This window comes from Mustela erminea, chromosome 1, assembly GCF_009829155.1.
Source record: "Mustela erminea isolate mMusErm1 chromosome 1, mMusErm1.Pri, whole genome shotgun sequence".
NCBI classification, from domain to species: Eukaryota; Metazoa; Chordata; class Mammalia; order Carnivora; family Mustelidae; genus Mustela; species Mustela erminea.
Window position 1 is genome coordinate 135672335 of NC_045614.1, and position 15351 is coordinate 135687685.

A 15351-nucleotide genomic window follows, 5' to 3' on the forward strand; every position below is an offset into this window, starting at 1 on the left:
AGGTTAAATTGCACAAGTCACAAAGCCGGTATTTTACTCCAGAAGAGTCTGTTTTGAGAAGCCATGGCACTTTAAGAAGGATATAATAAACTCATGAATGGAAGAAAAAAAGATGAACAAAGAAAGCCAAGCAAAACAAAACAAAACAAAAACTGGAAACAATTCCAATGTCCAACAATAAGAGATTGATTAAGTATGTTTGGTGAAATATAATGACCATTATACACCTAGTAAAACTACAGATGATAGAAGAACAGCTAGGAACATGGGCAAATGTTCCTGATACGCTGTTAAGTGAAGAAAAAACATCAGGCTGTAAAACAGTAGGTATAGTATGATTCCAATTTTGTAAACAGAAATGTGAAGATATATTATGCATAGAAAAAAAAATGGCAGGATATATACCTAGATCTTTTTTGGTGGAAGAAATTCAGTTGACTTTGAATTTCTCTCTTCGGAGCGCCTCTGAGTTGCCATGTGTGGGCATTTAACAGGAATTAAAAAGGGAAAAGGAGAGAAAATGGGTGAGCTGATTAGCACTTGCGTGTTGGAGGAAAGGTGAGGAGGATGAAATGTTTGACAGCTGGAAGAGGATGGCTGTGTGTCTGACTCAGACGGTGGCTATGCAGGGAGCCTGACTCACATATGAGTCAGGCTGGCCTTTTGGTTTTGGCAGGGGGTTTGGGGGCGGGAGATCCTCTCGGAGGGCAGCAGGAACCATCTTCTTTTAAGGGAACATTTCTGGAGATGGACTCTTTTATTCAATTATTGACATCCCTTCCAGGCCCAGTCTCAGCCCCGTTCTCTACTCAACCCCCCCACCTCTGGATCTGCTGTACATTTTTGACTCGGAAGTAATTGATAGACATTTAGGCATCTGTGTTTTTAAAGCCAGCCTGCTGATTTACTCCTCTCAGCCCAGGGTTCAAACTTGTATTTGTCTGGCTTGCTGATGAATTTCAGCTGCTGGAGATGAACAAATGCTTGCTGCTTCCGGACTAAGGACAACGTTCACGTGTCAGGGGTAAAGCCATGGCAGCTGGAGAGTCAGTGCCTGTGCCTGGTTTCGCGGGGTATGACTAGATCGGGTGATGATCTCAAGTGCAAATTCTTTTACTCTGCTGTACACTGAACCCTGCTCTCACCACTTTGTATATTCATGTCTAAAAACAGCTGGCGATCACCAAGGTGTGGCTGCAGAGTAAGCTTTACGTCCAAGACATTCTTTTTCATGACTTTATTTGTGGTCATTTGAATTACATGCAGTCATTCAAAAGAATGCAGAACTACTGAATTTCATCGAGTCTATGAAGCGTGGTGGTTCATATTTTGCCATCTTTAAAGTCAGGTGTCTCATAGCCTCGGCCACTCGGGTCACTGGTGTAAGGGCTGTTTCACTGAGCATTCCCCCCCCGCCCCACCCCCCGCCACCCAACCCTGCGGCCGACTAGCCAGCTGAGGAGCACTCGTGAAGAGGTGGGATCCGGTAGCTCAGGTGGTTGTGCCTTCTGGTAAGAACCACAAAGCTCCAGCATCCAAACCTGTGGAATAAGGCCGGTGGCTTGGAAGGTGACGCCCAGCATCTCCTGACGGCATAGAGGGCATCACTGTGCAGAAAAGTGAAGGCTGACAACTCGGAGGCATAGTGGTTAAATGGAGAGTTGGGTTCTGAACATGAAGAGGGTTTTGGACTATCTTAACCAACATGTTTTACATTTTCTTCTTCTTCTTCTTCTTTTTTTTTAATACGTACAAGACACAGGTAATATAAAAGTGTATATCCAAATGGGTCCAAAAGGCTTCTTTCAATCGCTAAAATTAAAAACTCTAAGTGTTAAGGAGGCGTGTGTCACTATTCCATTCGCAGTGGGTTTTCAAAATACCTTCCATGGGATTTTAATGCATGTGATAATCTGGACGAGAGCAATGTGAGGGGCACAGAAATTTTACAAGACTGAACAAAGGGGCTGTGTTAGACCTCCAGATGCCACGGCTCACTTGCGGACAGTGGGAGTGTTTCCTCGTGGCAGCGAAGCTTTTGTGAACTCTCAGAGGATCCCGGTCTTCATTTGAGCTGCATGTGTCCAGACACATGTATGGGAACACTGTCCAAAGGGAGTGCGAACCATAGCAATAAAGTCATGATAACTTGTCAGAGATGAGTGCCAATGAAAAATCATTCCTAGAAGCTCTTTTAATTAAACATTTAGCTGTCCGCTGGAGCCATTTTTAAATATAAAATGCAGCCCTGTGGCCTTTTCCTCCCTGCCTCCCACCCTTTTGCAATAGCTCCGACAATTGAATTCTCATTGGTGATAATAAAAAAATTCATAAGACAGGGTACAGCTGGTTATGCCTCTAGCAAGATGTCAACTTTCGCTCGCACAAAATTAATTGCACCTAATTAAACTGGGGTCATTGGCATTATTGTAAAGTGAGGCTATTTATTAGACAAAGAAAATTTCACAAATACCATTTTGCTTTTCTTTCAGGTTTGTGAGAGAGAAGAATTGCTTACATAATTAAATTTGTTTTGCCATTTTAATCTTACGAAGCCTCAAAAGATCCACTTCAAATCTTGCTTTACTTCTAAAATGGTGGTATTTTAGAATTGTAGAGCTAATCCATGGAGGAGGACATAAAAAAATGATAGGTTTCCCGTAGACTGCCTAACCATTTTTTAAACAGTATAAAAAAATAATTTGTAAACTACCATTTACAATGACATGTATCTTGGAATTACTTACATGAAGGGTTTCCCAAGCAAATTATTGGTACACGTGTATGAGATTAATATGACATTTAAAAGATATGTTGCATGTTATAAATAGGTTGCTGCTATAGTATGTACCTATTACTTCCAGAAATAGGCCACAGAAAGCAAATTTCATTGCACTGAAATGGGATAACCTCTTTCCTTACCCATGCTGGATATATAGGATTATGCTGCTTCCTTCTCAAGGAAATAATGTAAAAATTATTACTGTTAGAGATAAAAGGGAGATTTGCTTTCCTGGCAAAATGATACTGGTTCAACTTGGGATTCCGTGGCAGATTATATATACAGAGTCCCAGTTCCTCATATCCAAAGCTCCCGTGAATCCAGTTTCTTTAAAAGGCTCTCTTAAGGGGTGCCTGGGTGGCTCAGTGGGTTAAAGCCTCTGCCTTCGGCTCAGGTCATGATCCTAGGGTCCTGGGATAGAGCCTGGCATCAGGCTCTCTAATCAGCAGGGAGCCTACTTCCCGCCCCCTCCCCCATTCTGCTTCCCTCTCTGCCTGCTTGTGATCTCTGTCAAATAAATAAATAAAATATTTAAAAAAAAAAAAAAAAAAAGCTCTCTTGATCACTGTTATCTCTCCAGTTGGTACGACTCCCTGGGCCGGGTGCCTCTAGGGCCTCCATCCCCAGCCCAAACACAAAACACCAAGAAACCTATAAGAATAACAAAGAAGTGGGCTCTGATTTGGGGATGCTGGAATGGTTGAGATGTGTGAACAGTAATCATTATTCAAACCAGCTGCTCAAAAGCTCTCTGGGGAATTTCTGTTTTTCATAATATTTACAGTGTTTAGAGAAAAGGGTATAGCCTCTTCTGGGTTACACCCTCCTGCTGTGTACTTTATGAAGAAGACTGTATTTATATTTATATGTGTGTAAATAAAAATCTACCTAGGGGTCAGGTAAGAAGAGAGGAAGAGTCAGGTTTATTTTATGGTTGTCTGAGGCAAGGAGAACGGAGAAGGCCGCAAACCTCTTCTCCACAACGTCAGATCAGGTTGTAATGTCTGAAAAAGGAAAGGTTTCCCCACTGTCTCTTACTAATGACAGCTCTGTACTCTCACAGCAGCCACGCCAGCTCCCAGTCCTTCAATAACACTGAGCTGTATCAACTCCGATTCTGAAATGTAACAGTGATTCGAGCTTAATTTGGCCAATGAAAACGTACTTTATAGGAAAGTATGATACCAGTAATAAGAGAAAAGAAGTATTTTTTTTTTTTTGAAGAAGATGGCTACACTGAATATTTCTTAGAAACCTATTTCAAAAGTAGAGTAGATAATTCACTTTTCTCCTTTCCTTTTAAGCTTTCACCGAAACATTTCTAAGCAGGGAAAAATAACAAAGGTCATACAGTCTCAGTTCGAAAAGGCTGATTATGTGTGGATTAGCACGTTTTGAAGAAAAAAATGGCGCTTCCTAAATTTGCTGTATTTCAGTGTAAGTCAAATTTAATTAGTTGAGTTATGAAGCAATATCAAAAATTCTTTTGCTGCAGTATTCGGCATGAAATGTCTTTACAGGATTATTGTAAGCCTCGCTTACATTTGAAAAAGTGCTTTGGGAGAGAGCACCAATTAGAAAAATTCAGTGGGGTTGAAACCCAAAGGGCAACTCGGAGGCACTTAAACTCATAGGAGCTGCTCATACATGTCTTCCCAGAAGACCCTCATGTTACTTCAGAATTTCTCACACAGTGTGGATGAAGTTAATTTTTACAGGTAAATGCACCTTCATACATAAATAGAACTCCGTGATTTTGCCAAAGGTCCCACTTCCTTGGGGCCATCTTGTCTTAAAAGTAAGCTTAGCACTTCAGAATTAATTGCTTGGCCAATTAATTTTAAGTCCTCAGCCTCATTTAAAATTGAGCACTGAGCTCTTTGGAGTCGTACAGTCAAAAAAGATTTACCTGGTTCTGTTGACTTAATAATTCAGCATATGTACTCTGGTGCATTCTGGAGCACCATGTTAATGGACTTCCAAGTCTTAACATCCCTCAAGTCCTTTTGTAAGTAAGAGGTGAGGTATTTCCAGCTCAATGAAGAATTTCGGGGATTGTAATACATTAGAAAAAAATTAATTCTAATAGGAATGGTGAATGTGGGTTACACAATTGCAACTGAACATTTCCTGAGGCTTTTCTCTTACATTATTACTGACAAGGGGAAATGACAGTCAGTCTGTGTAGACTTTCCATTTACAGGGAGAAAGTGATATTTCTTAGAAACATTAAGTCTTGTCATTAGCCATCATCTTAAAGGGTACCCAAAAAGTCACTGTGTTCTCACAGAGGATGATCTCATCCCAGAACGTGGAGATGAAAACATCTGAAGAAACAGGATATAAATAATCTTCCTTATGGCAAGTCAACAAGCGGAGCTTGTTATGAGCTACTGTGGGATCCATGTGTTTCGAGAGCTCTTGTCTCCACCGGGGGTAGATGACTCAGTGATTTTCAGATTTGGCTCTGCCTGAGGAGTTCTGGGTGGGCTCGGGGTGGGGGGTATAGGGAGTGCTGGGGAGAGGCCCTCCCATGAAGGCCTGGGGAGGTGGGCTGAATGGGGAAGATGCAGAGCGGCCCCGAGGGGAAATGACAGGGGGCCATTTTCTGGGCAGGGGTATCCCCGACTCTCTTCTTCCAGTCTTCCTGAACCATAGGAGGACAGTGTGGTTTTGTACACAGGGTTTCTGCACAGGATTTTATTTGAGGAGATATTTCTGCTATTAGAAACAATAAAAACTATCCCCCAGGAAGCCATCTGGCCCAAACCCTCATGAGACTTCAAGTTCAACATGGCATTTTGAACACAGGTATTTGTCTAGTTTCTCTTCTGAAATCCTGGTAAGATAATATAAAGGGAAGAAAGAAGGCATTAAACCTCCAGGGGCGAAGAAAGTAGAAAAGGAGACAAGAGCACACAAGAGAGTGTGATGAAATGTTGGAAGATAAAATGCAGGTGGGTGAGAAGTATTTGACTTAACATTTCAGTTCGCTGGGTACGTGTAGGGAACACTGGTGGAGGAAGCACGTGGGTGTGTGCTGTAGAGTCCCAGACACGCTTGGGTACATCTGCAGACCAGGGAGTGGGCCGGGGCTGCACCCAAAGAAAGACTGACAGAACAACCGAAAGGACTGCTCGGACCCTTTATCTGCCCTGCCCACCCGTGGCCTGGCGGAACGAGAAAGTTTACTACCTTGAGAGGTGGAACCAGAGTAGCTCGGAAATGAGACACACTCAGACACGGCTGAAGTATCAAACTGAGGGCCTTTTCTGACATCAAAGGAATAAACAACATTCTGCATGTTGAACCTTCAACCATTTCCCCGCTAGAGTCTTAAAATCCTGGCAGCCGGGCTTAAAACTCCTCGGGATGAGGTTGGAGAGTTGTCTGTGGCAACTCAGAATCCAAAAGAAAAGAGCTTTACATACTTTTATTTGGAGGCACCCTAATGAAATAGTGGCACTTTTATCTGACCATTCTAAGGGGAAGTTCACCATTCCTTAATTCAGCAAATCTTTAGTGACGATGTATTAGGCACTAATTATTTTTATCATTTTAAAGAGTTATTTATTTATTTATTTATTTGCGAGAGCAAGAGAGCGCACGTGAGTAGGGGGAGTGGGGAGAGGGAGAGAGAGAATCCGCAAGCAGACTCCCCACTAAGCATGGAACCTGACACAGGGCTCGAATCCAGGACCCTGAAATCATGACCTGCACCGAAATCAAGAGTCAGTTTCTTAACCGACCGAGTCACCCAGGCATCCCCTTATTAGGCATTATTCAGTCAATAGTTATGGTGGAGAACAAAATATGGACTCTCTTGGAGTACTAGACAAAGAATGAATCAAAAAAAGAAAAATTATATATAACACAATATCAGGTAGTGATAAGGACCACAAAGAAAAGCAAATTAGGGTAAGAGGACAAGCAGGGTAAGAGGAGAGAAAATGATAGGTATGTTGGGTGTTAATTGGGTGGTCAGGGAAGGTCTCTCAGAGGAAACAATGTATGTCACCAAGCCCCAACTGTGGAGTTCACTTACAGCATTTAGCATTTTACATTAATTGTTGATGGGCAGAAATCGAAACAAACAAAAATAAACTCAGAAAAAAAACATGGACAATGTAGAAATCAGAAGAAAACATTTTAAACAATATCCCTATAATTAATACCCATTGTAAAATGAGAAAGCATCATTTCAAAAATTTTTGAAAACTAAACAAAATGGGACAAATTCTTAGAAAAATACAACGTACCAGAACTGACCTAGGAAGAAATAAGAAGCATGTACAACCTTAACACCATCTAAAAACTGGAAGCAGTTAGAGCAAACATGCAAAGTAAATAACAGGCCTGATGTTTATACAGGTGAGAAATAGCATATTCCAATATTATGCAGACTTTTCTTAGACATTATGGAAGAAGGGATAGTAGCCAACTAACTTTTAAGCCAGCACTGCCCTGATATAAAAACAAGAAAAAAATACTGTAGGAAAAGAATACAGCAGACCCATGTCACTCATGAATATAAGTGTAATAATCCTAAACAAAATATTATAAATAAAATTCATAGTGTCTGAAAAAATCCAACCAATTTTGCTTTATATTAGGTATGCAAGGATCGTTCAATATGTTAAAAATCTATACCTGTAATTCATTAATACATTAGCAAGGTAATCATATAATGATCTCAACAGATGCCGAAGAAGCTTTCAATAGTTACATACCTATTCATGGTGAAAATTCTTTATAACTTATGAATATAAGGGAAATAATTAACTCACAAAGAGAAACATTAAAGAAAACCTAAAATTAACATCATCCGAAATAAGGAAACACTAGAAGTACTCATTTAATATGAGAAATGAGCTAAAGATTCCAATTACTACCATTTTTTATCAGGGCCCTAACCATGTAATAAAAGAAAAGAACCAGATACGTGAGGATTGGAAAGCAATAAGTAAAGTTGCTATTTTTCAGATGATAGTATTTAAAAATCCCTAATGATTTACAGACAACTTTATTAGAAGTAACAGGAGGGCAGACAAATAGTAGGGACACTATAACAAAGTGGGTGTATTTAAGACTAGTATAAAAATGAAGCTGCATTTCTGCTCACCAGCAGCAAAACAATGAGAATGCATTACCAAAGAGAACTTAAAATTATACCAGAATGCCAAGTATCTAGAAATAAATAAAACAAAGGATGTATAATCTCTCTAAATGAGAAATTATGAACTTTATTTAGAAATATTCAATTATATCAAATAAAGGAGAGAAAGGCTGAGCCGATGGGTAGGGATATAGAATATTGTGGAAATGCATTCTTCCCTGAATTGATCTATAGATTCAGTACAATTCTAGTCAAAATCCCAAGAGAGTACTTTGTTGAACTTGATTAGATGATTTAAAGTTGATATGGAGGAATACAAAAGCCAGAACAGGTAGCACACTTCTGAAGAAAAAGAGGAGAGAGACTTGCCTGCCTGTCCAGATTTTAGGGCTTACTTTGAGGCTACAGTAATTAAGGCTGCATGGTGTTGGTGCAGGGGTAGAAACACTTACCAATGAAACAGAATGTATTCCCACTTATTCCCATATATGCAGAAGTGGTCTGTCAGATCAGTGAATAAGAGGGATTGTCTAATCAACAGGATGGAAAGAACGGTCATGTAAATGGAAAAAGATGAAATCAGACATCGCCTCCATAACCATATCAAGAAACCAACACCTGATTGATTACAGACTTTAGAAAGTCACTTTCAACTCTTGGTAGGAAATCTAGGTTAACGTTTTTTGGATCTTGGGGTTGAAGATTTTTTGGATGGGATACAGAAAGCATGGACTATGAAAGCTTGATAAAAAGAACCCTGTTCATAGAAGACACAGGGAGGAAGTGAAAAGACAGGCTGCAGCCTGGGAAGAGATTTCTGCAATACATACACCATATTAAGGATGAGTATCATGATGAAAGGACGTTGATAAAACAATTTTAAAAAGCACAAAGAATCGGATAGAAATTTGGACGTAAGACCGAAACTGACATTTCACAGAAGGGGAAGCAAAGATGGCTCATAAACACAATGAAATACTATTTAATACCTGTTTAACTAACGAAAATGTAAAAGGGGTTGGCAGTATCACGTGAGAAAGACTACAGACCCACAGGATTTCGGCAACATTGCTGGTAGCAGGGTAACATGTCCGGCATTATCTTCCGGATGTGAACATTCACGTACTTTTCTAGTAGTTTGTTCCTAGGTGTGCACCAAAGAGAAGCACTTGCATATGGACAGCAGGAGACACGGTCAAGAGTGCTCATGAGCAGCACTGCTTACAAGAGCAAAACAACTCTGAAACGCCTCTACGGTCTGAAGAGGGGCTGAATGAGGTATGATACACTCACACAGCGGAAGGTAATACAGCAGCCAAAACCGTGCCCCGGCAATGGGAAAAATGGGGTGGTCTTCATTGCAAGACAAACAACGATGTTTCTCAAGTAATCTGTTTACTACATGGTTCAGTGTAAAAAACTGACGATCTTAATGATGTAAACAATCGACCATTATTTGACAACAGATTATGAAATAATTATAAAGGGAGACTATGGGGAGTTACAGTGACATGTCTGTAGAAGATGTGAATCGCCATGTTCTATAGTTGGTAGTCCGTGAATGGTTATGTAAAGACTAAGAGAATAAGCATTCTACTTAGAGATGTATAGGTAAATTACTAAAAGAAACAGCGAAGGAGTTGAGAGTCATCGTTTCTGGAGAGTGGGAGAAGATAGAGACAGATGGGACAGGGACAGTAACATGTATTTTGTGTTGTTATTATTATACATCTTAGAGTTATTGTTAATGCTATTTTCAGAGTCTTACGTGTGTGTGTGTGTGTGTGTGTGTGTGAGAGAGAGAGAGAGAGAGAGAGACTTTGATTTTAAAAACAAAACCTCCCATTTGGGCCAGATGAATGTGACTTAGCTGAGCAGAGAGATGGAGCTTCTGGAAGAAGACCTTTTGGTGCTTTGGGGAATATTAGAGAAAAGCAGTAGAGATCTATGTGGTCAAATACCCTCATCTTCCAAAGACTGTGGTATGGTACAACGAAACTGTTAAAGTCTCAAAATCAGAAACTGACTAGGACTAATCCCCAATCTGCTGGTCCCCAGAGCTCCCCCTGCCACATCCTACTGGGAAGGGAAGGAGATGCTTTCCTTCAAAGGGAAGGCTGGCCTTCCAGCTCTGAAATGACACGTGAGAAAAGTGAGGGAATCCTAGGAGACACAGGTGGCACCCAGCCGAGGAGGAGACACCGGGATTCCTCCACTTCTGTCCCCACGTATGAAGCCGCAGCGGTGACCCCTGTATGTGCATATGAGAGCGTGTGTGTGCTTTCTGACTTTTCGCTGATTCAGAGAAGTCTCTAAGGAAGAGACTGAAATACAAGGCTTACTGAAAGCCAGATAGAATAGATTTAAATAGACACTAAAGTGTCTAATTCAGGAAGGAGAGAGTGGAGATCTGTTGGTTGAATAAATGCATGAATGTTATCATGCGTCTCCCACCCTGGCTTAACATGGTAAATATAGGCACATTTTATATAGGGAGTGATTCACATGCATATTAAAGTTTGGGAATCTCTAGTCTATAGCCTTGTTTTCTAGGTAAAATGTTAATTTTAATATGTTTTAACTGGAATTAAAAGCTATGCAAATGATCAGTGGTCTCCTGAAATAAATTACAATAAATGAGCAATGATAATCTGAAATAAATTAAGATAAAGGAAAAATGCCTGGAGGACAGGTTAAGTACTGTAATAAACATTGAATGATCAAAGTGGGAATTGTATTTCTCAGTTACCAGTATTCATTTCAATCAAATGTGTCGGGGGTTGGGGGGGATGCTAGATGCTTTGGGACTGTTTAATGGGAATTCTGGTGGCTTGCCACACTTCTCTAAGCATCAGCTGGCTTGATTAAGAGTGTGGCGTGATTCTCCCATCACAGTGCAAAATCAGAATTGTGCTTAGGGGAAAAAAACTGAAATATAGAAATATGACCTCAAGTGGCTGGGTGAAAACTAAAAAACAAAAAGCAAATCCAACAAGTGGGGAGGGGGTTGTCTAGAATCCAAATAAAGGTGTAGTACTACGGGGATAAAACACTCAAGGGTTTAAAAGATATCTTTTATTAAACGTATGGTCGGAATGCAAAATCCATTAGGGACATATCAGGAAATCAACTCAAAAGAACACTCACCGAGAGGAAAGGCTTGGCTTCCCACTTTTGCTACAGCTGGTATAAATTCCTGGGCCATCATCAAAGAAACTTCCAAGTGCCAACTTCTGTCGGATAGATTCTCTCTCATTTTTCTGTGCCTAAAATTTCAGGAAAATAAAAAGTGCTGATAAGCGGGCAGATATATCACAACCACAGCCTGTCCAACTGCTAAGTTTCTCAGAACTGCAACCTCAGAGGAAACACCAAACCCAGAGTCCACGGCACAAGAGCACGTGATTACCAAGGCCTGAAACACACCCAGTCTTTCCTGGCTTCACCTCTGGAAGCAATTTCAGTCCTTCAGAGACTTTCATGATCACGGTCTTGGAAATCACCATGGTGGTACTAAATGGTCGTCACCAGAAGAGAACTAGATTAAGGGGTGCTGCAAACTTTCTTCTTGCTACTTGCTAGACATGACAGCAGGAAAGAGGAAAGTCGTGGAGGACAAGCACTTTGCCCCAAATCAAATCAGCTTTATGCCAAATGTGGCCTTTCCCTGGGTCTTGTCTTCTCTCTTCTGTATATCATCCCTTCAGCCCACTTTCTCCATTGCAAGAATATGAATTCATTCAGCCACCACGCACCGGGCCTCCAGGAGAAGGCAGGTGTCACATTACGATGTGGAACCCAGACCAGGCTGGAGGACCGCAGCCCCTGCCTGCACCTAGCTTACAGTCTTGGCGGTCTGTTCAAAAGTTCTCCTGATCTCACCGGGTTCACACCCTAACACAGGGCCTGGAATAGCTGGAGAATTCTAATTGGGCGCATCTGTTTCATATTTCGAAGGGAAGTCAGGTCGGTGTGCAGAGCAAAAGGATGTGGGAAACTACACTACTGTGATAATTCGGATATGTTTACAACACTTGGCTTCCCATAAAAGTCCCATAAAAACTCACCATGCTGAACTTTTATACCCTTTAAACAACAGGGGAGAAGATTAGAAATGGTTTCCTTAGTTAAAAATAAAACAACTACAAAAACAAACATGAGTTAGAAATCCTGGGGTGAGAGCGAGAGGACGGGAGAAGCACTGTCGGATATTCTGAGCTGAAGACGATGAGCATGTTATCTCACCCAACGCAGCGCCCGCACCTGAGTGTGGCTAGGGGAGGCAGGATGGCCCTTGACTCTCCCGGAGGGAGGTTCCGGAGCCACAGCTGCGGCCACAGTACCCAGAAGTTACATTCGAAGCTCGGAGCCGTCATCTGAGCATCCCAGTGTCCGCGGCCAAGCACACAACCCTTCGGAAGGGTGGGCTCAAAAGCGGCCTCTTTCCAGCCCAAGTGAAGGCAGTGCACGATAGGTTAAGTCTGCTCTAACGTGGTGGTTACTAACCACATGTGGCTATTTACATTTACATTAAAAATTAATTAATTAAAGGTTCAACTCCTCAGTCACACTAGCTGCATGACATGAGGTCCGCAGCCCTCGGGGGCTGGTGGGATACCATATTCAACAGAGCAGAATAAAATACATGACCGCACAGTGCGGCTGAGACAGTGGTTCTCAGCTGCCGGCTTCCACAGGTTGCATCAGAATTTAAAATACACATTCCCACAGCGGCTTGGTCTTTTGGTTAAGGTCAAGTGTAAAATACACACCCCAGGCTCCACCAGTGGATATTTATTTTTTTAAATATTATTTATTTATTTGAAAGAGAGAGAGAGAATGAGAGCGAGCACAAGCAGGTATAAGAGCAGAGGGAGAGGGAGAAGCAGACTCCCTGCTGAGCAGTGAGCCCAACGTGGGGCTCGATCCCAGGACCCTGGCATCATGACCTGAAACGCCCAGGCGTCTCAGCAGATCCTTGGTTTTAATTGGTTTGTGAACTTCCAGTTCAAGAACAGCTCATCTCTGCTCTCCTTCTCCCTAACACTTTTTAATTCTTGGAAACCATAGCGTTCTTTCCACTCTCACACTTATTGATTGTATCTATTTATTTGGATAGCTCTCCATTTTGGCATGTACCAAGGGAGCTGTGTCATACTGAAGAGCTACAGCGTGTGTGTGTGCGCGCGCGCGTGCGTGTGTGTGTGTGTGTGTGTCTGTGTCTGTGTGCAGGCCACAGAGTAGAAGGCCGCTTTACATAGTTACAAAGGCCATGCTGATATAGGTTCTGCTGGTCAAGTGCAGTCCTGAGAAAGTAACAAAGTAACTGTAAGGTTGGAAAGGGGAGTAAGGAGGGGTTTAGTATGGCTAATGTCTTACAGCTGTGCTGCTGGAAACCTTAATTAAAGCGACCCACCCTCCCAAATATGCAGGCTAGTACTTGTGATGGTTCTGCCCAAACAGAACCATTTGGTATCATCTGACATCTTTACAAGTTCACTTCAAAATCCCAGTATCTGCCGTGCAGATTTCGTGTAGTTAGTGAGCCTATTTCTTAATTCACATAAAATACAAAAGAGATCTTCACCCAATAATCTCTATAGTCAGAAAACTGTGGAGTGAAAAAAAATAGGATCAGCAGGTAATATGAATGCTAATGACTAATGTTCGACAGTACGCTGGTGTCCAACATTAGTCCGGCAGAGGTTTTATTTGAAGAAAAAACCTATCCCAGGTGTGAATGTGTGAATGCACCCTTGATTCCATGTCTATCTTTCCTGATTCACTTGGTACACTAGACCTATCAATCCTGGAGAAGGCCTTAAAACTATTTCTGTTGATATTAATTACAATTCTCTCTACTTGACTATTTCATGACCAGCTTGAAGAACACTGTTTTATAATATGCAATCTCACACACTTCCCTTCTCTTTCTCTGGATCCCACTGAACAAATCAAGAAAAGTGTAAATAATATATACATCACCCACAATCCCACCTAAACACAGATCACTGCTAACATTTTGGGTTTGGGGGCACAGTTCTTTTTAGCTTATGTATTTTTTTCTTTTTAGAAAATTGAGATAATTATTGTTCATTCATTTTGAAAATTTCCCTCATATCATTTAATATTCTTTAAAACAAAATTTTTAATGGTTGTATATCATTCCGTCCTATGGAGTTACCTTCTTTTGTTAGTCATTTGGGTTGTAATCAATGAAAAAAAATACAGAAGTTAGCATTTTTACATAAATCCCTGCCCACGTGTCTGATTATTTCCTCAGGATAAGTTCCTGGAAGTGGAATTACCAGATCAACTGAGTGTGACCATTTATCGAGGCTCTTGACACATTTTGTCGCACTGCTCTAGAGAAAAGTTATTCCAATTTACATGCCCACCAACAACATAAAAGGGTGTGGCTTTCACTATATCCTAGCTAACGCTGAGTATTTTCATTGCAAAAGAAAATATTTTTAATTTGGTAGGCAAAAATGGTATTCTTTTTATGTTAATTTCCTTGATTACCAGTGATATTAAATATTTAGGTTTTTTAAGTTACTTTGCTTGCTTTTCTCTGACTTACTCCTAGCATTGCTTATTTTTCTATAAAGATCTGAAGTTTTGAAATTTTTATATTAAGCATATTAGTCCCTTTGAGTTTAAATCCAAGTGTTAATGTAGTTAAGTCAATAGCTTGCTTTCTTTGAAGTGTCGTTGACGGTTTTGTGCTTGGAAAGCCCTTTCCAGTCCAGAGGTAAAAGATCTCATTGGATATTGGGAGAAAAATGAGGAAATTTATGGAAATTGCTTAGCAGCAGTGGTAGTAATGTAAATGTGTGACAAATGGTAGTTATTATGGTTAATCCTCCAACGATTCCTGCTTTGAAGATGAGGGACTAGAGGGGGAGGGAAGGTCACCCTCCTGTTAGAAGACCTAGGATTCAAGTTCATCTTTCTTGTGCCAGATCTTTTTGCCCTTCCACACTGAGTGAGGTGTCCAGGCAAATAATGGTGGGCACCATGTTGGAGATATGATGTGGGACTTATGAGTTACGGATATACTTCTTTCCAAAAAGGGGTGTGAGCTGCTTCAGAAAAGCAGAAAACATACACACCAAAGTGCAATCATAACCGCAAATATCTACAAAACAAATACCTTCTCATCAGAGCCACTCTCCTTGATACCACTGCTTCATCTTCCTTTTGGAACAAATGCCATTCCTAAGATTTCAAGGATCTGTGATTCAGGTGACTAGTAGAACAGTTTTTCTCTTAAACAATTGGAATTATTTCCCTTTCAGTTGCCACATGTATGTGTGGGGGGTAGTTAGGGGGGAGAGAGCTTCAAAACTCTTTTGTTCTCTAAGGAATGATACCTGCAGGGCAATGATGTCCTCCAACCTCCTGAAGCCCAAATGTGCCCCAGTGTGAGGAACAGGGAAGCGTACAGGAG

The 15351-nt window shown here is 41.1% G+C and overlaps 1 protein-coding gene across 13 annotated transcripts in view; it reads right to left on the reverse strand.

The window, feature by feature from the left end:
* LOC116590758 (IQCJ-SCHIP1 readthrough transcript protein) overlaps nt 1-15351 on the reverse strand; it is a 742659-nt gene that overhangs the window by 16747 nt on the left and 710561 nt on the right. For all 13 annotated transcript variants that reach the window (XM_032343015.1, XM_032343021.1, XM_032343030.1 and 10 more), the window contains one exon: nt 11046-11164. In XM_032343015.1, the coding sequence (XP_032198906.1) occupies nt 11046-11164 (119 nt within the window). The remainder of the gene's footprint in view (nt 1-11045; nt 11165-15351) is intronic.